Source organism: Rattus norvegicus, chromosome 12 (genome assembly GCF_036323735.1).
Source record: "Rattus norvegicus strain BN/NHsdMcwi chromosome 12, GRCr8, whole genome shotgun sequence".
In the NCBI taxonomy this organism is placed as follows: Eukaryota; Metazoa; Chordata; class Mammalia; order Rodentia; family Muridae; genus Rattus; species Rattus norvegicus.
Window position 1 is genome coordinate 15508692 of NC_086030.1, and position 23746 is coordinate 15532437.

The window sequence follows — 23746 nt, forward strand, 5'->3', positions numbered from 1 at the left end:
AAGTGAAATCAGGGTCAGTCACTGAGACCATTCTGGATGCCACACAGTGTTCAGTAAGTTCTGGGCCTGTGTCACCTCACTCAGCTCTTAGGAGATAGGTTACTCTTCCTCTCTGATGGTCACGTTATCCCACACAATCGAGGCAGAGAGGATAGCTGGCTTTGGCGAGGTTAGAGGCACCGCCTGTAAGCCCATCGCTCGGGAGGTAGAGTTAGGAGTTCAAGACCATCCTTTGCTATACAGCGAGTCTGAGGCCACTTTGAGCTGTCTCGGAATGAGACCAAAAACCATACAAAACAATGAAGAAAAGAAGTGCTGGAGCCAGGCCCCAAACTCTGGTGCTGTAGAGTTTATCTGGCAACTCTAATACTCTTAGTCACTGCGAATGGAGTAGAGGGGCCTCCAGGCCTGGCCCAGAGGAAGCAAGGGCCACTGGGCTCCAACTAAGGTCTCGAGACAGAGATACTTTCCAGATGATCCCAGAAAACTAGAATCTTTTTTTTTTAATGTTTATTATATTTATAATCTTGTCTTGTAAGTACACTGTAACTGCTCAGACACACTAGAAGAGGGCATCAGATCTCATTACAGATGGTTGTGAGCCACCATGTGGTTGCTGGGATTTGAACTCAGGACCTCTGGAAGAGCAGTCAGTGCTCTTAACCGCTGAGCCATCTCTCCAGCCCAAAAACTAGTATCTTGATTCCTACTTCCCTCCCCCAAGACTCTGTGTGTGTGTGTGTGTGTGTGTGTGTGTGTGTGAGAGAGAGAGAGAGAGAGAGAGAGAGAGAGAGAGAGAGAGAGAGAGAGACCCTGCAGTTGAAGAGGTCATTGGTTCTGAGGGAACACCCCATCCACCCCTAAAATTGCACCATCGTTCTGGTGGCCAGTCTCCCTCTTGGAGTCTCTCTCTACTTCAGACCATGAACGTTTTCTAAAACTTGGCCCTGACTTCCCCAGGCTCCCTTTGCAGCCTGAGCCCTCCTTTGTTTCTATCCGACTCCCTGGGCTCCGAGAATCGGTTGATTCTGCCTGAGGCAGATGGGTTCCAAGAATCCAGAATCGGCTGGTTCTGCCTGAGGCAGATGGCCCTGTTTTCAGATCTGTTCCATCTCCAGTCCTCCTCACACGGTTGGTGCCTTCTGGAACGCCCCCATGCCTCCTGCAGACGACAAGAGTAGAGCTCCCTGGCACAGCCTCGGGGTCCCTAAAGAAATTTACCTATTTTCCTAGTAGCTCCAATTCTCAGGCTAGACCGAGACAGGTTCCCATGTAGCCTAGGTGGGTTTTCAGCTCTGCCTCCTGAGTGTGGCATTATGGGTATGAGCTACCACATCTAGTCTGTAGGATGCTGGGCATAGAACCCAGCACGTCTTGCAATGCTAGGCAGCACCACATACACCACGGTGACACACATCCACAATCCCCACTCTTGGGGAATGGGGTCAGGAGAATCAGAAGTCAAGATCTCCCTAGCTGCATAGAAAATCTGAGACCAGCCTGGGGTACACGGGGCCTTGTCTCAAAACAGCCAAAGCACCCCCATAATGAGAATGAAGAAGGGGCAAAAAGAAGCTTAAACTGGAAGGTACACATTGCTTCTGGTTGCTATGTTGACTGCTCGCTTGGGACCTCATTTTGTCATGTGTGTCTCGATTACGGCCACCCCACTGGGTCCTCATGTCCCTGGTCCAGGGGCTATGACGCTGATACCTTTTCTCTTATCTCTTGACTTTCCCACAGTGCTGCGGCCATGCCCACCTCCATGCTGTGGGCAGTGGACCTCTTCGGGAGAGTGTATACACTGTCAACGGCCGGTCAGTACTGGGAGCTGTGCAAGGATGTCCAGTTGGAGTTCAAGCGGGTCAGTGCGGCCACTCAGTGCTGCTGGGGCATCGCCTGCGACAACCAGGTCTACTTATATGTGTGCTCCAGCGATGTGCCCATCCGTCACAGAGAGGAGGCCTATGAGAATCAGGTAGTGCTGTGTGTGTGGGGTGTGTGTGTGTGTGTGTGTGTGTGTGTGTGTGTGTGTGTAATTGTGGGGGTGGTCAGCAGTATTAGTTACAATGAGCTGAGGGGTGAATTGGTGTTCTGGTCTCCCCCACATCCCATAATCCACTTCATCAGTTAAGATCTAAGTTGCCCTGGGAATGGTAGCACACTCCCGCAATCCCAGCTGTGGCAAGACAAGAGAATCATGAGTTCAAGGCCGATATGGACCGTGTAGCTAGACTCTACCTCAAAAGCGGGTGGGGAAGGGGAAGAAGAGACTGGGGATTTAGCTCAGTTGATAGAGTACTTGCCTAGCATGCATGAAAGCTCTGGATTCAAACTTCAACACTCAGACAGACAAGCAAACAAACCCAAGTTTTTTTTGTTTGTTTGTTTGTTTGATTTTTTAAAGATTTATTCATTTATTATATATATAAGTCCACTGTAACTGTCTTCAGATACACCAGACGAGGGCATCAGATCTCTTTACAGATGGTTGTGAGCCACCATGTGGTTGCTGGGAATTGAACTCAGGACCTCTGGAAGAGCAGTCGGGGCTCTTAAACCACTGAGCCATCTCTCCAGCCCCCCAAGTTTTATAATATCCAGGGTCTTTGCAGATGGCGTCCTGGTTGTGCCTTTGACCTGGGTGCATGTGAGGGTTGGGTTTTGCGTTTCTCAGAAGCCCAGGATGGGTAGCACCAGTCCTGCGTCCTCTAAGCACTGTGGTGGTGGGTGGGTGCCCCACCCTGTGGGGCCTTGTGGCCTTTCCTGAAGAGTATGATCCTAGGATCTGCATCCCACATAGGCCCTGCCTTGTCCACCATCCAGATGAGCTCATAGAACTCTGAGGCCTGGCGGGGTTTTGTCCTCTTGGGTCCGTTCCCATCTGGTTACTCCTAAGACCATCTCTGTGTCCCCTGGCCTCAGCGTTGGAACCCCATGGGAGGCTTCTGTGAGAAGCTCCTGCCAAGTGACCGCTGGTCGTGGAGTGACGTGAGTGGGCTCCAGCATCGGCCGCTGGATGGCGTAGCACTGCCTTCGCCATACTGGGAATGGGAGTCAGACTGGTACGTGGATGAGAATTTTGGAGGGGAGCCCACCGAGAAAGGGGTAGGTGAACTCAGTACCCTCCGTGGCTGCCTGTCGGGCTCAGCTTGTTGTCCCGTGCTACCTTCCCCATTGGTGTCCAACCTCTGCTCGCTGCGGGATTGAATACCATCCTTCCCCCTCCTCCCTCCCTCCATTCCTTACCATCTTCCCAGCTCTTCAGATGCCGCCTCCTCCCCACCAAGACATATGAGACTCCTGCCTTGGTATTTTAGGGGTGGACATACGCTATGGACTTCCCTGCTACCTACACTAGAGACAAGAAATGGAATTCATGCGTGCGAAGGCGGAAGTGGATCCGGTATAGGAGATACAAATCCCGGGACACCTGGGCCAAGGTCTTTGTGCCAAAAAATGTGGCGTGGGGGTGTGGCATGGCATGGGGGCGGAGCGTGGAATGGGGCAAAGCATAAGGTGGGGCGGGGCATGAGATGGGGCATGGGGTCCTTGATAGGAGGACCACAAGAACAGGCATCCTCATCCCCCCAGGGCAGAAGGGGACACCATACACACCCTGGGACCTGGCCTTTGACTTGTTTGCTGTCACAGAGCTTTGTAGCCTTGTAGCCAGCCCTACAAGTCCCCTCATTTGGGAGATGGCCACTTAGGGGCCAAAGTTAGCATAGAACTTGTCCTTTCTATGACCCTACTCAAAAGCAGTGGCTCAGGTCTGATGGAGAGGACAGAACAGAGAGGACCCATGGCTAGGTACACAGGCCTGCCATCTGTGGCTGCCTTCTTGAAGTCAGGCAGCATGGGCCATGCTGAGGGTGGAAGGACGGGAGGAAGAGCAGGCAGGGAAGGGAGAATGACATAGTACAGGCACCAGGTAGTGACAGCCATTGTTTCTCACCCCTTTGTTTCAGATCCCCTCAAAGGATGACCCCAAGGAACTCCCTGACCCCTTCAATGATCTGTCTGTAGGAGGGTGGGAGATCACAGAAGAACCTGTAGGCCGCCTGTCAGTGTGGGCTGTATCCTTGCAGGGGAAGGTAAGTCCATACCACCACCACCGCCATCATCACTACTGCCTTGCCCAAGATTTCATTTGGTGAAGGAGGCCAGGCACAGGATGGAGAGAGGGGTGGAGGGGCTCCCCAAGAGAGGAAGAGAGCTAATTTCTTCCTGTCCCTGGGACTTCCTGGGCAGGCAGAAAGTTACCAGACTCCCCACAATACCTGCCTTGGAAATCTTGGGACTTGTCTGTCCTCCTAGCCCACTTCAGGCTTGCATGCTATCAATGTTGTCTCTTTGGACAGATTCTGAGCTCCCTGCCAGCTCCTTCTTCCGTTTCCTAGGAGCAATGTGGATGTGTGGGTGGCTGGCTGGCTGATGTGTGGATAGATTGATGGTGTATATCTAGATGGATGGCGGTGGGTAAGTGGACGGATGGATGATACATAGATGTATGGTAAGCAGATGTGAATAGATGACAGGAAGACATGGGTGAACAGGTGGATGGGTGGATGGGTGGATGGATGGATAATGGATGGATGGGTGGCTGGATAGATGGATGGATGGATGGGTGGGTGGGCGGATGGATGGATGGATGGATTGATGGATGGATGGATTGGTGGATGGACAGACAGGTAGATGGATGGATAGATGGATGGATGATGGCTGGATGGATAATGGATGGATGGATGATGGATGGATGATGGATGGATGATGGATGGATGATGGGTGAATGGGTGGGTGGGTGGGTGGATGGATGGGTAGGTGGGTGGGCAGATGAATGGATGGGTGGAAGGATGGATGGATGGATGATGGGTGGGTGGGTGGATGGCTAGATGGCTGGCTGGTAGGTATGTAAATGGGTAAATGATGGATAGATGCATATTTAGAGAGAAATCTTTTTCTACAGGGTTTGTTTAAAAAGCCAAGCTTAGATGGCAGCCAGAACAAAGACGGTCCCAAGTACAGGGGTCTGATGCCTTCCGCAGGGTCTTAACTCTTACTTTGCGACTGTTCGGTAATTCCTGCATTGACCACATTAACCACAAGTCTCCACTGATTTTGGAACAGTCCAGGATTATTTTTAGCTGGCCGACCTTTGGCTGGGGTCATGCTCACTCAGTTTTAGGTTAACCACAGTCACTTCCTCTCAGCTTTGCTGGAGGGTGGTGGAAAGGCTCTGCGCAGGATGAGAGTGCTGGCCTGAGTCACCTGGATGCCCGGGAGGGGAGGGGCCACGGGGTTGCGTTTGTGCTCCCTGAGTTTCAGCCGTGAGCCAGTATCTCCCAGCACCACTGCTGTGATCCACAAGAGGTGGCTCCAGAAAGAAAAGACTTATCCCTGAAGCGGCCTAGTTGGCAGGCAGGTCCTGCAGGGCCCACCATGAGGGTAGGTTGGCAAGACCAGAGAAGTCCAGGCACATAGTTTGAAGATGGCTCTCTGGAACCGTCTTTCCTAACCTCCTCTACCTGAAATAAATCAGTTGTTTAGGTAGGCACTGTCAGTTCCCGCTGCAAACTCTGTTCTGTAGGCCGTACGTAGGCGTGGTCACGCACAGACATGATTGTGTACACGCACACACCGCACGCATGCACATACACAAGACTACTTTGAGATTCCATCTCACCAGAGTCAGAACGGCTATCATCAGGAAGAAAATGGACAACAGATGGCAAAGATGTGGAGAAAGAGGAATCCTATTGTTAAGTTGAAACTACTCAGGTTACAGAGCAAAAGAAGCGGACATTTAGACATTGGGTTTCCCCTCCATAAACCATCAAGGCCCTGCCTTCCCTTGTTGACCGGTGTCCTGGGAGCACCTTACCACTAGGGGGCACAGGTTTCATGGACGCCCTGAGGGCGGCTGAGTGCCTCGTACTGACATGGGAGTCTACTTGTTCTCACAGGCAGGCTGAAGTGAATAGGTCTGTCTCCCTAGGCCCACCAAAATCCAGGCGTTTCCTCACCAGGCTGTGTGTGTGAAGGGAGGTCTATGTAGCGAAGGCACGTGAATGTGTCAGGGAGCCAGATTTGCTGACGCAAACACCATGCTTCCTTTCCTCCTTCCAGGTGTGGTACCGAGAGAACGTTAGCCACCCCAATCCAGAAGGTTCCTCCTGGTCTCTTGTGGATACCCCAGGGGAAGTGGTCCAGATCAGCTGTGGGCCCCACGACCTTATATGGGCCACCCTCTGGGAGGGGCAGGCTCTGGTCAGAGAAGGAATCTGCAGGAACAACCCCAAAGGTAGCCAGCCCCATAATGGGAAACGGGGTGCTTGCTCTCCAGACTCTTGGCTGATGAGGCCTCCTGGTTTTCTTTGGGGACTGGCAGGAAATTCCTGGTCCATAGTGGAGCCTCCTGGGTCTGAAAATGGCATCATGCACGTCTCTGCGGGAGTCAGTGTGGTCTGGGCCATCACAAAGGACCGCAAAGTAAGAACCTGGGGCTGGAGCTGGGGTGGGTAGTGGACGCCCTTGCGACGGCCATCGAAACCCCGTTAGTATAATCCTGTGAGTTTCTCTTTCTTACTGAGATGGTGTCCTTACCTCAGTATGTGGCAGAAGCTGGCCTTAAACTTCTGACCCTCCTGGTCAGATTACAGACGGATGCCATCGTGCCTGGTTGAGGAAGTGCGGGGACCAAACCTTGGGCTTCATGCATGCCAAGTAACTCCTGTAGCAGCTGAACCACATCCCCAGCCCTGCTGAAATCATCCCGGAGGGTAGGCTGTTCCCTCACAGCCCTGGACCAAAATGCTCAACAACCACGTTATTCCGTAGGCCAGACATTGCAGACATCTAGAAGGCAATACGCCAGTAACCTCAGCCAAGTAAATGCTGCTTTCCTTTGTCATGTGTATCCTATCAGAGGCAGGTTCAGCCAGGTGAACCCATTTTTATATGCTTCTGTGAAATCCGCCTGACTTTGTCATCTCCCCGTCTGGTGCGGTGCTGGGGCGGGGCAGGGGGAAAGGAATCTAGAGCCTTGTACATCAGGAGTTCGTTCTAACCATGTCTAGGGTCCATCCCATCAATCCAGTACCTGAAAAGGGTTTTCTACACCGAGCCAGTGAGATGATGCAATGGGCAGAGTTGCCTGCCAGTAACAATCTGACAACCTGAGTTCAGTGCCTGGGACACCCATGGTAGAAGGAAAAAAAAAAACCGATTCCCACGGATTGTCTTCGGACTTCCTCATGCAAGCTATGGCAAATGGTCCCCTCAACGCCCCCCCCCCCAAAAAAACCCCAACAATATATAAGTAAAAATACAATGAAAAGGTCTTTCTCAGACTGGGAGATGGTTCCGTTGGTAAAACACTTTTGTCTTATGATCCCGAGGACCTGACTTCCAGCCCCAGAACCAATGTGAAAGCGCCGGGCGTTCTGGTGTGTGCGTGTAGCCCCAGGCTAGGGGAGCTGGGAACCAACACATCTGTAGAGGTTGCAGGCCAGCCATCCACCCAGGGTCTAGGCTAGTGAGCGACCCTGTCGCGAAAAACAAGGTAGACGCGCAGGAACGCACGTCGCGCACGCACGCACGCACGCACGCACGCACGCACGCACCACTGTCTCCAGCAGTCTCCAGGGACGCTTGCTTCTTTCTGATCTTCCAGGTGTGGTTCCGGAGGGGCGTCAACTCTCACAACCCCTGTGGCACCAGCTGGATCGAGATGGTCGGAGAGATGACCATGGTGAACGTGGGGCTGAATGACCAGGTAGATGGTTCACGGGACTCGTGATGCAACTCGTCCACCTGCCGTGCCGCCGTCCCTTCTTCCCCGGCAGGGCCCGCAGATGGAAACAGTGAGGACCCTGCGGGGTGCACTGGGGCTGGCATTCCAGAATCCAGGAGCCTCTACGTGGCTCAATTACTTCACTCAGGACCCACCAGGGCTGTCTGCCGTGAAGAAGGGTGGGGAATGCATTCTAAATACAGGAAGGCAGCATTGAAAATTGTTGTAGGGGAGGGGGGATTCTGCGATTCCGTGTTCTTCTCATGACATCTGTACAGTTTGACAGTGCGGACTCTTTCCAAAGCATAATGAGGGTTGGGTTTGGAGAGATGGCTCAGCAGTTAAGATCCATGGCTGCTGTCCTAGTGGACCCAAGGTCGGGTCCCAGCGCCGTGTTGCTCACAACTGCCTGTAACTCCAGTTCTAAGGGGATCAAACTACTTCTCTGACCTCTGTTGTCTGGGGGAGGGGAGCTGCCTTCTCCTGCCTTGGGTTTCTACAGTCCTCCACCGTCCCCCAGCAGTCAGCTGGGCCCTGACGCACACTCTCAAGCAAGCTCCCGTGTCACGATGAGGAGACTCGTGCCTGCATTTGCATCCCTGTCCTATAGCCCTGTTGAGTGCTCTCGGACCCTCTGCTCTTGTCCGGCACCCGTGGAAGGGGTAGGAGTCCAAGCGTGTGCCCGCCTGCCTCTAAGCAGCACCCCGTTTGTCCTAGGTCTGGGGTATCAGCTGTGAGGACCGAGCTGTATACTTCCGGCAGGGTGTCACTCCCAGCGAGCTCAGTGGGAAGACATGGAAGGCCATCGTCGTGGGCCGAGAAAGTGACCGGTCACACTCTGGCAGCTCGTCCAGTCTCCTCAGGTGACACAAGGCAGCAGGGCCTGGAGGACGTAGGTGGGACAGACTGTGTGTGGCCTCACGGGATGCCTGCCAATGACCTGCAGAAAAACTAGTCTTCACCAGAGGTCTGTGGGTTCCAGACCAGCTTGACCTGCACCGGGAGCCTTTGTCCCAACAAAAGTGAAAAAGGAAAGAAAAAGACCCCGTAGCTAGGCATTCCGTGGACACCATTATCTCCATTGCTTTGATTAAAAACACTCTCACCAGAAGCAGTTTGGGGGAGGAAGGAGTTATTTCATCTTGGAGGCTGTAGTCTGTCATTTAGGGAAGTCAAGACAGCATAATGAAGGCAGCCTGTTTGTTGGTTCATGCATTGAGGGAATTACCTCTGACCAAAGAAGTTCCAGCATGAAGTTCTGGGGTCCATCCTCAGCCCCACATGACTGAGCATGGTGGCACACACCTGTAATCCCGGCATTGGGAAGATGGGGGCAGGAGGATCAGGAGTTTAAGGTCATCCATGGTTCTATACTGAGTTTGAGACTCTGGGATACATGAGACCTGTAGTCCTGGTGCTTAGGATGCCTGTAAATTCAAGGGTAGCCTGGGCTACAGGGAGAGTCCCAAGCCCTGTGGAATATAGCCTGTCTTTGTACGGGAGGATGGCCTTGAACTCTCGCCTCTACTTCCACACCGAGAAGACAGGGGGGCACCACCGCAGCCAGTTCTATGGGGTGCTGAGAGCCAGACTCTGGGCTTCTCCCATTTCAGGCAACCGCTTTACCAGTTGAGCTACACCCCCAGCCCATCTAAAAACGACAATATATATCCCCGCCCTTCGGTTTGGGATGTGAAGGGGTCTTTCAGCCTTCTGGGAAGCAGAGCCCATGTGTGTTGTACAGGGACAGTAGACAAGAGCCCAGTGAGCTTGTGACATGCCCGAGTTCACACAGTCACAGTGGCCAAACACATCTTCCACGAGGGAGTGAGAGTTTGTCTTGTCTTGTTCCCAGTGCTGGCTGCTTCTTCGGCGAGGAGGTGAGGGGCAGTGGTACGGAATCTGCACCCAGTGACACCGATGCCTCCTCGGAAGTCGAGAGACAGGGCCCCGAACGGTCTCTCCCCAAAGAATCTTTGGATAATTCCAGGAACCTTAAAGGAAGCTCGTCCAAGGGCCACGAGAGCACCAGGAACACTGAGGACCCCATGGAGAACGCCTGCCTGGCTGAGGGCCAAGCAAAGGCTCCCAAGACCTCTGGCCCTGATGAGTGCCATGGCCCAGCCCCCACGCCAGCTGAGCTGCCCTGGACCAACATTGACCTAAAGGAGCCTAAGAAGGCGTCTAACCAGCCAGCTGCCGGCTTTCCTGAGACTTCGGGCCTCTCCTCCCTAGGGCTGTTCCCGATGGGCATGGAAGAGCCCTATGGGGCAGACGACCATCCTCTGTGGGCCTGGGTGTCTGGAGGTGGATGTGCGGTGGAAGCGGGCTCTGCTCTCAAGTGGTTCACTGTCCAGTCAGGTAAGGGAACTCATGGCGCTGGTGTATCCAGAGTGTCCCCGTGGCCATTTCTGGGTGCGTGGTGTGGAGGTGAGGCTGAAGAGAGCAGCCTGGAGGCTCTGTGGTGCCCTACAACCTTAACTAAGACCTTGGACCAGTCCTTGGCTCAAGGGAGGAAGGTTCACAGAACAGTTTGTAGGTTGGAACTTTCTAGCAAGAGCAGGTAGATTAGTGCCAGGGAGCTGTCTCCATGGGAAAAGCACTTGGTGCGCAAACATAAGGACCTGAGTTCAGATCCCCAGAACCCACATAGAAGTGGGGTATGACAGTGTATATCTTTAACCCCAGTGCTGGGGACTCACTGACCAGGCAGCTAAAATGTCTAGCTTACGGGCTTAGCAAGAGATCTTGTCTAAAGAAGAACATGGAGACACGAAATGGTTGAGAAGAGATTTCCCACTGACTGCACAGACACAAAGAGAAAGGAAAGAAAGAAAATAATTAAGGGCGGGCTGATTTGGAGATTGTTACAGTTCCTGGCTCGCTCACTGCTAGGACAAAATATCTGCCGAGAAGCATTTAGGACGGAGGGCTCAGGCTGGCTTGAAGTTCAAGGATTCAGTCCGTCATAGGGAGGGGCTTACGCCATGACCACAGTCAAGCTGAGGTGAACGTGTACAGCTCACATCCTCCTAATTCCGCCAGGGGCCCCAACCCATGGCACAGGGCTGCCCACCTCAGTTAATCCAATCTAGAAACTCCTTTACTGGGTCTAGACCCCGTCAAGTTGACCGTCAAGACAGGCCATCACAGGGATCATGGAGTGGGGAGCCACACCAGCCTCTTGTCCAGCTGCAGGCAGGATAGCCCCTGGCCTAAGGCTCTGTCCTCTTGCAGGCCTATCCCCCTCAGTGCAGACGTTGTCCCTGTCCATCACACCCGCCCAGACCGCTGCCTGGAGGAAACAGATCTTCCAGCAGCTCACGGAGAGGACCAAGCGAGAGCTGGAGAGCTTCAGACACTATGAACAGGCCGTAGAGCAGGTAGGCTGCTTGTTTGCCTGTTTGCAGTGTTTTCTTTGGGGATAGGGTCTTACTGCGCCCCTACACTCCTAGCCCAGGTTAGCCTCACACCGGTCATCCAGCTGCTTCTGCCTCCCGAGTGCTGGGGTCACAGGCACTCACCATTTTTAGCTGGTTCCTGCCCGTGATCGCTCTGCAGTATGGCAGCCCTGTGGTGGGGACGTGAGAGCAGACGCTGGCCTCACACGCTCAGCAGGGCTTCCAGACCCCAGGGCAGATCCAAGGAAAAGGAATCAAACTGGTAGCTCACTCTTCTCTTCTGAAGGACTTTTCTTGGGACCCCCATCCCCCGCCCCACCCTCAGGACTCCTCAAAGGGAGGTGGACGAGGAAGGGAAAGGCGAACCACGCCTACTGTCTACTGTATGTACCCACACCTCCATCCCTGTGATAGCCTATCTTGACGGTCAACCTGACAGGGTTTAGACTCAGCGAAGGGGTTTCTAGACCGGGTTAACTGAGGTGGGCATCTTCTAGGAACCTAAACACGCAGTTCCGATATTTTGGTGAAGTGAGCCAGGATGGACTGGTACGAAGTCACTGCCCTCCCCAAGGGCCACCCTGCTCGGCATACCTCATACTCTCGGAGGTAGAGACCTGCCCTTGGATGCCACAGTCAATCCAGGGAAAGAGAAATTAAACAGAGCCCAAGATTGGTTTTCTTTAGAAATCTTAGCCTAGGCTGGCCCATAAGCTTCTATCCTGTGTCCAAAGTAGGTCTGTGCACTCAGGCAGCCCGAGACTTTGAGAGCCAGCTTTGACTCCCACTCTGACTTTGGGCCAGGTGTGACCCCCTTCCTTGAGCCTCAGTTTCCCTATCCAGAACATGGGCTAATGATGTGTACACTCCGAGAAATTAGGAATACAGCCACATCTCTGGCGCCCCCTAGTGTCCCCTTGCGGCACTGACATCATTAATGCGTGAAGCACAGAGCAGGGGGAAAAACCAAGGGCTGAAATAGCCCTTGGGTTCCGGGAAGGAGCTGCCTGTGACCTTTCCCCTCTGTCCTTGGTTGTCCTCGGTTGTCTGTGCCACAGTCGGTGTGGGTGAAGACGGGGGCCCTGCAGTGGTGGTGCGACTGGAAGCCCCACAAGTGGGTGGACGTCCGTGTGGCCCTGGAGCAGTTCACAGGGCATGACGGGGCTCGAGACAGCATCCTCTTCATCTATTACGTGGTCCATGAGGAAAAGAAGGTACAGGGTGGGAGGCACTCATCAGGACGGCTCCCCAGAGAGGGGCGCACAGAGTAGGCCGGCTTGTTGTCATCAGCAAAGCCCAGTGTGGACACCTGCCGTGGACTTGCCAGACCATACATACCCCTCTGAGAGTAGCTTTCTTTTTTGTTTTTAAATCCAAATACCACTGCACGTTTTCCTGGTCCTTTTTATTTTGAGACGGAGCCTCACTAAGTTCATTAACCTGGTTTGAAACTCACCATGTAGCCCGGGATGGCCTTGAACTCTCACCTTCGTACATCAGTGGCCAGGTGCTGGGTCACAGTTTTGTTTGCTGTTTGGTTGGTTGGCTGATGAGAGTTTTGGTTTTGAGGGGTTTGGTGTTTGTTTGTTTGTTTGTTTTGTTTTGTAAGACAGGGTTTCTCTGTGTAGCCCTGGCTGTCCTGGAACTCACCCTGTAGACCAGGCTGGCCTTGGATGGGGGTCACATGTTTGAATCACTCTTGGCCAGACTTTAGTGTTTGAGAGGAGGCTAGAGGTTGGAGAGATGGACCCTAGTCTCACTTGTTGATACGTGCCAGGCAGTCAACTCCCAAGAGCGTTTTTTACTTCTAGGAAGGGGAGGTGGGAAACAGGCTCTCATGCACCCCCATGCCTGGGGCTGGGGATTGAACTCAGGGCTTTGCGCATGCTAGGCAAGCACCCTCTGAACTGAGCCCCATCTTCAGCCCCAGAGCGTTTGTTCACTGTGTATAGCTTCAGCGCTAACACTTGGATTGTGAGGTCCAGGGAGGAGATCTAGCTGAGGGTACCTCGCCCAGGATGACAGCCACACTGTGTACCCCTGTCCAAACAGTACCTACACGTGTTCCTGAATGAGGTGACCGTGCTGGTCCCCGTGCTTAATGAAGCCAAGCACTCCTTTGCCCTCTACACCCCCGAAAGGACCAGACAGAGGTGGCCCGTACGCCTGGCTGCCACCACTGAGCAAGACATGAATGACTGGGTGAGTGACCGGGCCCTCGAGGGCTTAGTGAGAAGAGACCACCGGGCCTTCTCCGTGTGCCCAGCAGTGACCAGCTGTGTACCCATGCCAGCTTACCCTGCTCAGCCTGTCCTGCTGCGAGAGCCGGAAGGTCCACGGACGCCCGTCCCTGCAGGCCATCTGGTCTGTCACTTGCAAGGGTGACATCTTTGTGAGTGAGCCCAGCCCAGACCTGGAAGCCCATGAGCACCTGCTACCCTGCGACCAGATGTGAGTGGGCTGCTGTGCCCTAAGTGGACCTGGTGCCCCGTCCCCCACCAGCCCAGACCCCAGAGGCTCCCCTAGCACGACCTGAACCCACACATCACAGCTTCTCACTGACTAGCCAGAAAGGTGGTTAGATGCTTTTCAGGACCCTGAAACTCACTGGGCCTGTCCAAGGCTGGGCTTGGAGATCAGTGGTGCCCACCAAGCAGCTTTGGAGTGGCCTGGAGTACTTGGAGTGTGGCAGAACGGGCTCTAGTCCCACCCCTAAGCGGCTCTGAGGGCCAGATCAGAGAAACCACATCTCCTTCACCAGATCTGAACCTAGGGGCTCAGCCCCCTCCAGTTCTGCCGAGACCCTGCAGTGTGGGGGCCCTGGAAGCAGAGAGGAGAGGGAGGAGCTTGGAGTGTGTCTTAAGGGTGGAAGTCTCTGGAGTGGAGTATCGACAAGCTCATGGGAGTGTGGGGATGCATGGGGGCGAGAGGAGGCTGAGTAGGTCCATTGTTAAGAGTGTTTGCCTAAAATGTAAGAACGATGGGTTCATCCCCCCCAGTACCCCAGAGACTGAGTGGGTTTGAGCACAGCCTAGGATCCGTGAGGCATGAGACAAGAAGTTCTAAAGGGACAGGTGGGAGCTCCGAGGAGGAAGAGGATGGGCGAGGACACCCAGGGAAGCCCTGGTCCAGCCCAGAATCCTAGACAGAAGTGTCCCATGGGTAGCCATGCACATTCTCACCTCCTGGTGACAGAGGCAGAGCCTACAGAAAACCAAGCTAGTCCCCTGCTCAGGAGATGGCTGTCCCTGGGTAGCTTCCCTGGGATGCCTTGGGAGCCAGCTGGCCACGCTGTCCTTCGCACAGAGGATTAAATGGCACGTTCCCTGCTGCATGCCTTGACATTTAAGCCCGACTGCACCTAGCACACCGTGACCAACCCTGACTCCACTTCCCAGCTCTGAGAGGGGAGCATTATGGATTAGACTGCTGTCCTGCCCCACGGTCAGTGTGGCCCAGGGGTGAGGGGAACAAGCTCTTAGGGACATCCTGCCTCATGTATACCACTTCACGTGCTCTCCAGAACTAGTTGACTCAAACAGGAGCCCAGTGGGCTGTCTGTTCTGCCGGCTTGGAGGTCTCAGACTTGTAGTATTTGACTAAGTGAGGTCTAACTCCAGGATGGGTGACAGGTTAGACAACAGGGCTGAGGGGGCTTTTCTCATCCCTGCAGGTTCTGGCGACAGATGGGAGGCCACCTGCGGATCATAGAGGCCAACAGCCGAGGCGTGGTGTGGGGCATCGGCTATGATCACACAGCATGGGTGTACACAGGCGGCTATGGCGGAGGCTGCTTCCAAGGTGAGGATGGCTCTGAGCACCTGAGGCTGGCCAGATTAACTCCCCAAACCTTCTGGGCATAACCCCCCCTTAATCCCCATCTGGCTACCCTTCCCAGTGCCTCGGGTGCTGTCCCAGCACTGGCACTTAGCTGGCTGACAGGTGACCTTCACCGCTGCCAGCCTCCACAGAAGACTGTCTCAGGCCAATCCACAGGGCTCAGAACCCAGAGAATAGGCCTTGCCTCCAGAACGCCCTCTGGGATCCTCCCAGCAGAACAGAGGAACTCTGGAAGGTTCTGGAACAGCAGCTGTCAGGGCGCCGTCAGCACCTCATCTCATAGATGAAGCCACGGGATGCATCCTGTAGCTCTAGAGCTCCAATCATGGCAAATCCTAGAGTCTTTAGGGAGAGCAAATCATCCCCAACCATAGGGATTCTCCCAGTTCAGGGTAGAAAGTAGAGACAAAGTCGACTTCAGGATAGACCGTCCTGTGTCACAGTCCCAATATAGTACCTCACGGCGGGTACGCAGCTGACCCTGGAGAACTGTGGTCCCCTAAGACCACAGGACCCCACAGTCTTACAGGCCAAGAGCTTCCCAGACCTTGAGGCAGGAATCAGTTCCCATCTCTGTTCTGCCTCTAAGGACTCTCAGACTGTCAGAGGTTATACGTGTGGGCCAAGGTAGCTTTGCTAATAAGGTCAGCCGGGCAGGCACCTGCTGGGTGGGAGACAGAAGGCAGCAGGGTAAAGACGAGGGCTCAGGAAGAATGGAGGATGGACGGTTGTGTCGCCTGCCTTTGCTACCGGCACTCAGGGAGCAGAAGCCAGCAGATCTCTGTGCGTTTGAGGCCAGTCCAGGGCACACGATGAGACCCTGTTGCAGATGGCTCCCATATCAGTCATGCAGTCCCAGAGGAACTGAGAAACACAGAAGAGAGAGAAAGCTAAGCGAGGCTGGCCCCTCTGAGAGGAGATAACCCATCTCAGCTGCCCTGGCTCTGATCTGCCCTCTGGATGTGTTTTCTGTTGGGCCAAGATGCTTCAGGCAGAGAGAGGCCAAGCCCTTGGCAGCATCCACGTTAACGTGGCCTGGGTGCCAGCAGCCTCTTGTCCCCCCACGCCTAGGCCTGGCCAGCAGCACCAGCAACATTTATACACAGTCGGACGTGAAGAGCGTCTACATCTATGAGAACCAGCGTTGGAACCCTGTCACGGGCTATACCAGCAGGTGCGTGGCCCAGATGTTTGGTGAGGGTGCTGGATGGCCCAGGCCTGGAGCTGGCGTCAGGCAGCCTGGAGTAACAGGATCGCATCTGTGTGTGTGTGTGTGTGTGTGTGTGTGTGTGTGTGTGTGTGTGTGTGCGTGAGCGCACGCGAGCGCACGCGTGCACATATGTGCAGATGTCCGTGAGGCCAGAGGAGTGTTAGATCCCTGGAGCAGGAGTTGCAGGCAGCTGCGAGCCTCCTCTCATGGATACTGGGAGCCAAACTCAGGTCCTCAGGAGAGCAATCCAAGCTTAGTCACTGAGCCGTCTCTCAGCCCGGCCCAGCTCTTTCACTTGGGTTCTGTGGATTGAAACTGAGTCCTCACGCTTGTAAGACAAGCATTTTATCGACTGCGCTCTCTCCAGACTCTTCCCTTTCTTTTTAAACTTTGTCATAAGATCCTATTTCCACAAAAAGACCGCTGAGTGGTCGAGAGTGCAAAATTGCTCTTGCCGAAGATCTGAGTTCATTTGCCATATCTGCTGCTAGCCTGACTCCCTCTGATGCCAGCTCTGGGGATCTGATGCCCTCTTCTGGCCTTTGCAGGCACTGCACATGGCATATTTTCACATATATACACACATACATAATATTATTATTACTATTATTATTATTTCACTTTTTTTTTTTTGGTTCTTTTTTTTTCGGAGCTGGGGACCGAACTCAGGGCCTTGCGCTTCCTAGGCAAGCGCTCTACCACTGAGCTAAACCCCCAACCCTACTATTATTATTATTATTATTATTAATCTAAGGGTTGAAGAGAGAACACAGCAGCTAAGAGTGCTTGCAGGGGACCTGAGTTTGGTTCCCAGCACCCACAGACAGTTCACAACTGCCTGTCATTTCACCTTCAGGGGACCCAACACCCTCCTCTGGAATGCACAGGCATCCACACCCACATATGTTCATACACGCTCCCCCCAACACCTCACACAACCCTTCCATACACACACACCCCACACCCCCATAAACCCCATACAACCCCCACACCCCCACACAACCCCACCCCCACCCCACACAACCCCCTCATACACACGCTCAATTGAAAGTGAACTTGTTTGTTGGAGACAAGCTTTCTCTATGTAGCCTTGGCTATCCTGGAGCTTACTCTGTAGACCAGGCTGGCCTCAGAGATCCACCTGCCTCTGCCTCCCAAGAGCTGGGATTAAAGTGATATGCCACCATTGCCCAGCTGGGAATACACTTTATTAAAAATTTAAAATCAGTCACCCCTCCCCAGAACTTTTAACTGGGTACCATGGGTGGCTTCTGCCCTTCCAGAAAGCTGAAGCAGGAGGATCTCTGTAAGTTCGAGCCAGCTTGGACTGCCTAGTATGTTTTAGGACCATAAAGTGAAAGCTTCTCTCTCACAAAGTAACATAATCAAAAACCTTTTTGAGAAATCTTATCAGCCAGCAGTCACAGCTCCCAAGTCACCCCGCTTAGTGATTGGTCACACGGAAGCCCGCACAGGCAGCTTGTAAACAGTGGGACACCAATGTGTCTCTGGAAACCTGCTATGTGGACACTGGAGGTTGGAGTCCCAGGGAGCTGGGGTTACAAGTGTGTGCCACTGCCCAGCCTTTTCTGTACATGGATTTGGGGGCACCAACTCAATCCCTCATGCCTTCAAGTCAAGTGTTTCACTGCCTGAGCCCATTTAGAAGTCACTGTCCCTGCTGGCTGCATCGTTTCTGGGTCTGTGAGGAGGTGGGGTGTCATGGTGGAAGGGTGGAGAGAGAAGGCGGCTCTCCTAGCTCCAGGAAGCCGAGAGTCAGAGGAGGAGTCCTGAGCAAGATGTAACCAGGACAACACATTTCTTGCGACCTCTGTCCTCCTACCAAGCCCCACTCCCTCAGTGCCACCGCCTCCCAGTGGTCAGCTCAGCCCTTGAATCCCATCGGTAGATTATGTTAGAGTCTTCGTGGCCTAAATAAATTCTGGGAATGCTCAAAAGGACAGTTTGGCAATCTCTTAGGTATCTCCTTATCTGTTCAAGTTGGCCAGGGCTATACAGAGAAACTCTATCTCAAAACAAAACAAAAGATTAACGTCATTTCCAACTAAGGTCTCAGGGCGAGGGGCTGCAGCATCCTAGGGGTTGAGGCAGCAGCCATTAAGGCATACGGAAAGAGAGCTGACTCGCAGACCACCCGGCGAGCCATGGCCACCCGGCGTTGCTATGGCCCCATCACTGTGGTGACACAGCGTGACTCCAGTTGGTCTCCCTACTCTGGGGGGAATTCTGGTTTTGTCCATTGTCCCTGGTGGGTCTGGAGATGACTTGTTCATATATTTCTGCCATGTCCCCAGCCACGAGGTGTGAGCCTATTGCCAGGACTGTCAGGCCAGGGTATATTCTGAGTCCTCTGTCACCAAGCTAGATCTGTTGTCCTACAGGGGTCTGCCCACTGACCGGTACATGTGGAGTGATGTCACAGGGCTACAAGAATGCACCAAGGCCGGCACAAAGCCCCCATCCCTGCAGTGGACTTGGGTGAGTCCTGCCTCCCTGTGTGTGTAGGGTCCCACCCCCAGGTTTCTACTGATCTGTGGATTTGGGGGGAGAGGCTCTCCCAGTCACACTGAGTCACTCTTCCCCAGGTTTCTGACTGGTATGTGGACTTCAGTGTCCTCGGAGGCACCGATCAGGAAGGATGGCAGTACGCCAGTGATTTCCCTGCGTGAGCATCTCCCCACGCCCCGAGCCTCCGGGGGCTGGTTCCGTTTGCTGACTAGCAGAACCTGCCCCAATGTTGTTACCTGAGCTGCCTCAGGGTTGGAGTGGGGGGGTCCCTGGGGAGCTCTGCCTATCCCCTGGTTGTGGTAGACTTTACCAGGTCTGAAGGTTCCGACAAGGCCCCATAGTGTGACCTTGACCTAAGAGATTCATGCAGGGATGGAACCCCCTGGTGTATGGGGGAATGGGGCGAAGGAGGGTAGGGCCCAAGCTGTGCACGCCAGGCAATGGGCCGGGCAACAGGACGGAGAATATTTGTGCTGAAAGGGCAGCAGGCCTCCTTTGCAGTGAGGCAGAAGGCATCCTGGGAAGTCAGGCAGGCTGCAGCAAGTGGTACAGGTGAAGCAGGTGGGATGTTAGGCCTGGTAGGTGGCTTGGCTGGCAAAGGGCTTGCCTTGCAATCATGGGGCCTGGATTTGATCCCTGTAACCTACTCACACTCCTGTAATCCCAGCTCTGGGGACATAGAGGCAGGAGGACCCCTGGGGCTCCCTACCAGCCTGCCCTGTCTCAAAAGAGAGAGCCTGAGGAATGACAGGCAAAGCTATGCTCTGTCCTCTGAACACATGCGCACGCGCGCACACACACACACACACACGCACACAGACACACACATGCACACGCACACTTGTGTGCACACAGACACATTCAAACACAAGCAGATGACAGGTCAGAAAGTTGAGCTCTTCGTAGTGTGAGACTGAGAGCCCATGAGGCTGGTTCAGGCCCTGCACGGTGCAGAGGTCCAATCAGAAGGCAAAGGAACCAGGAGAACCTAAGCCAGGCCCCATCTGGATGCCTCCTGAGCAGATGAGGGTGAGAGCCCAGGCTATCCCCTGAGGTAGCATCGAGGCCTCTCAGACAGACTCTCTAGCCCTCAATCAGACTGAAGACTCCCATCTCCCCCTCATACTCTGACAGTGGCTGGGGAGGGGACAGTCCCTGGGGCCCCTGGGGGCTACATTTCCGCACCTGCCCCTGACACTGGGGCAGCTAGGAGAACTGTACACAGACATAGCTGCCCCTCTGCTCTTGTGAGTCAGAGTTGAGAAAAATGTATGCAGCGTCACTTTCTAGAACGTTCCACAAAATGAACTTGATTTGCACCATTTTTCCCTCTGGCAGCTCTTACCACGGGTACAAAACCATGAAGGATTTTGTCAGGAGAAGGTGCTGGGCCAGGTGAGAGACAGACCCTCAGAGTGGCGGGGTCAGGCCCCATCCTTCCTCTCTGCGCAGGGAAGAGGACACTGTTCTCTCTTGAGCCAGAGCTGCTGGCCTCTGACTTAAGTCCCCAGGAAAGAAGCAGGGAGGGAGAAACCAGAGTCAAAGTAAATGTCAGCCCAGGAAATGCCTGCGGGCTCCCTGCACTCTGCTTTCTGAAGTTTGTTCCGAAGAACAAATAAGAAAAATGTCACTGGCTGGACTCTGCCCACAGGCTGGAGGGTGAGCTGGGGGAAGGGCAGCAGACAGATAGGAATCCATCATTCCCCTGCACCGGGTGCCCTGCCCCTCCCCCAAGTCCAGGAGGCTGCTGTCTACCCCGGCCCTGTCAGGGGCTCAGCTTTCACACGCTGAGCTGAGCTGGGTCAGCAGCCGTGGTGAGCAGTCCCGGGGCTCCCTGTTACACCTGGACCCTGGGCCCACGCTGTTTCCCCCCAACAGAAAATGCAAGCTGGTGACCAGCGGGCCGTGGCTGGAGGTGGCCCCCATCGCCCTCAGCGATGTGTCCATCATCCCCGAGAGTGCAGATGCTAATGGGAGAGGACACAATATCGCACTGTGGGCCGTCAGTGACAAGGGGGACGTCCTGTGCCGCCTGGGTGTGTCTGAACTCAACCCTGCGGTGAGCACCAGCCCTCTGGGGATTGTCCCTGTTTTTAGGATCTCCGGGACATCAGGAGTCTTCCTTGAGAGGCACCTGGCCTCAGGTTTCCCCAGATTTCCCCAGGTTTCCCCTGCCCAGAATGGGTCTCCAGGGTGACGGGACATCATATGTAACCCAGATGAGGCAGGCAGTGCCAAGGACGAGAGATTGGCACAGAGGGCTGCCATCTCCCTAGGGCTCGGGAGGTGACATGGGGGGTTCCTGAGTGCCCTTGATGAAGTACACACGGTGTTATCTTTCCTTCGAGCCTGAGTCCAGGCCTTCCACAGTAGGCCATGGTCACATTGTAGTTAGGGCTGTGTCAGACCAGCCTAGGCCCTGGATGCCCTTCACTTCTCGGGCAGGCTTATACCTACTTTGTGTCTCAGCCTCAGAGGAGAGAGGCCAGATGGTCCCATCGGCCCCTCATCAGTCTCCCTCACCCATCCTTCTCCAGGGCTCCTCCTGGCTGCATGTGGGCACTGACCAGCCCTTTGCCTCTGTCTCTATCGGAGCCTGCTATCAGGTGTGGGCTGTGGCCAGGGATGGCTCTGCATTCTACCGGGGCTCTGTGTCTCCTTCCCAGCCAGCTGGTGAGTGACAGCTATACCTCCCCTACCCTCCCACCCCTCACTCTGGTGGAATATGGGAAGGGGCTTTCTGTTAAGATGGTGGCCATATCTCTTACTCAGTTCAGAGGGCATCTTTTGGACCAGTCCAGGGTATGAGTTAGGCTCCTACCCCAGAAGCCAACTCATTCACACAGGGACAGCCTGGGACATCACCCCTGGGGAGGACTCGGGATGTGAGCTATGCTGGGTCTGTTCTTTGCTGGGTTTTGCAGGGAATTGGAGGGCAGGCACTGAGTCCATCTCCTACCCATGTGCCAGGCTGGGCACCTTCATGCCACATGGATGCAGTGGGCTTAACCCAGGATGGACCCGGACCCTGGGCAAACCTGGGATACTGGGGGGATGGCAGAGCCTGAGGCGGCCTTACAGGACTCTCAGCTCATACAGTGAGCTTCAGCCGTACGTTTGTTCAGCTGGGGTTGAAGGCTCAGAGCTTCCGAGCACTAGACAGGCCTGGGCCTGGGCTCACTGGTATGGGGTCTCCCAGTAATCTCCTGAGTCTGCTTTTCCATCACAGGTGACTGCTGGTACCACATCCCATCTCCTCCCAAGCAGAAGCTCACACAAGTGTCTGTGGGCCAGACATCAGTTTATGCCTTGGATGAAAACGGCAAGTTATTTATTTGAGTGTCCGCATGGTTAGAGGGGAGGAGAGGGTCCCTTGAACATCCAGTTGGATTGGGAGCAGGCCACAAGTAGGCTGCGATGTCAGTCACCCCTTCTCAGAGCATCCTTTAGAAGCGTCCAGACCTTTCTGCGTTGTTTCCCTGGGGACCAGGAACTTTAGTTGTTAGGGTCACCCTACCTTCACCATGGACACAGGACCCTGGAGCTCAGCTCAAGCCTTGACCCTCAGAAGCTACCCAGGGCCCGGACCAAGACAGAGCAGCAAGGCCCCTAGGACCCCCACATGACACCGGAAGCATCAGCCCAGAGTGAACCTTACTCGATGTGTGCCACCCAGGCCCAGATGCCTGTAGGACAGTGGTTCTCAGTCTGCAGGTCGGGTGACGTCTTCGGTGTCACCTAAGACCATTGGAAATCCCAGATAATTACATGCTTTATAACAGCAAAATTACAGCTATGAAGTAGCAATAGGAACTTTATATTTGGGGGGTTTCCACAACTAAAGGGTTACAGCAGCAGGAAGGGTGAAAAGCACTGTTCTCCAGTATCACCTAGGAGGTTCCACCTGGGTGTGGAACACGGGGTCCCATAGGCAGCACAGGGCTGTCCACTGGCCATCTCTGACCCCTGTGTCACTTCAGACAGGGTCCTGGCCCACTCCTCTCAGGACCATCCTGAGGTTTTGATGAGATGGGTAGGAAAGGCTTGGAGCCATGGGGGCACAGGTCTGTAAGCCTAGCGCTTGGAAGACAGAGGCAGGACGATGATCAGACATTCAGGCCATCCTAGTTAGTGAGTTCAAGGCAAGCCTGGAACACATGAGACTGGCTCAAAACTTGAAGACAGGGACGAAGAAAAAAAAAAAGGTGAAAATGTATTGTAGCTCAGTGGTAGAGCGCTTGCCTAGCAAACGCAAGGCCCTGGGTTCGGTCCCCAGCTCTGAGAAAAAAAAAAAAAAAAAAAAAACAGTAACAATGGAAGCCAGTCTTGGAGTCCAGGGTTTTGCCTCCAGATCCGGTTCTCTTCAGCCTCTGCCTCAGCAGAAAGGCTAGGGCTGTGAGCCTCAAAAGACACAATGGGGTGTTTATGAAGCCTACAATGCAGACACGGCCGGTGTAGCCCCTTGGGTGTGAAGGATTGGGGGGGGGTCTGGGGATTGACCCCACAGTATTCCAAGATGGGCCAAAAGGACTTGATGACCTTGGCTGCTTCCCTCCCCAGGGAACCTGTGGTACCGAGCAGGGATCACCCCCAGCTACCCGCAGGGCTCCAGCTGGGAGCACGTGTCCAACAATGTGCGCAAAGTGTCTGTGGGGCCACTGGACCAGGTGAGTGGAGGAGATCCGGCCTCTGGGCAGTGGGAAGCGGGATCCCCTCTCTGGTCTCTCCCTTCTGTATCTAGCCGTCCCTGTGCATGCTGGGCCAGGAGCCCCAACAGAAGTCTGTTCCAGGTCTGGGTGATTGCCAACAAAGTCCAGGGGAGCCATGGCCTGAGCCGGGGAACAGTGTGTCGTCGCATGGGTGTCCAGCCTCGGGAGCCCAAGGGACAGGGCTGGGACTATGGCATTGGTGTGAGTGCAATGGCGATCTGGGACTATTCTGTGCATTCTTGGGGTTTGTGGGGGAGCCTCT

At 54.3% G+C, this 23746-nt stretch overlaps 1 protein-coding gene across 5 annotated transcripts in view; it reads left to right on the plus strand.

Annotated features, from left to right (window-relative positions):
* Tecpr1 (tectonin beta-propeller repeat containing 1) overlaps window positions 1–23746 on the plus strand; it is a 30086-nt gene that overhangs the window by 4236 nt on the left and 2104 nt on the right. For 2 of the 5 annotated variants that reach the window (XM_017598316.3, NM_001037191.1), the window contains 23 exon segments: window positions 1744–1978; window positions 2926–3108; window positions 3321–3443; window positions 3972–4097; window positions 6130–6304; window positions 6392–6492; window positions 7676–7777; window positions 8513–8658; window positions 9651–10156; window positions 11033–11178; window positions 12255–12410; window positions 13249–13398; window positions 13490–13647; window positions 14870–14997; window positions 16108–16210; window positions 18649–18745; window positions 18853–18932; window positions 20114–20170; window positions 20654–20834; window positions 21313–21448; window positions 22005–22097; window positions 23336–23442; window positions 23566–23685. In XM_017598316.3, coding sequence (XP_017453805.1) covers window positions 1754–1978; window positions 2926–3108; window positions 3321–3443; window positions 3972–4097; window positions 6130–6304; window positions 6392–6492; window positions 7676–7777; window positions 8513–8658; window positions 9651–10156; window positions 11033–11178; window positions 12255–12410; window positions 13249–13398; window positions 13490–13647; window positions 14870–14997; window positions 16108–16210; window positions 18649–18745; window positions 18853–18932; window positions 20114–20170; window positions 20654–20834; window positions 21313–21448; window positions 22005–22097; window positions 23336–23442; window positions 23566–23685 — 3399 coding nt within the window. In that variant the 5' untranslated portion in view covers window positions 1744–1753. 5 annotated transcript variants of the gene reach the window in all.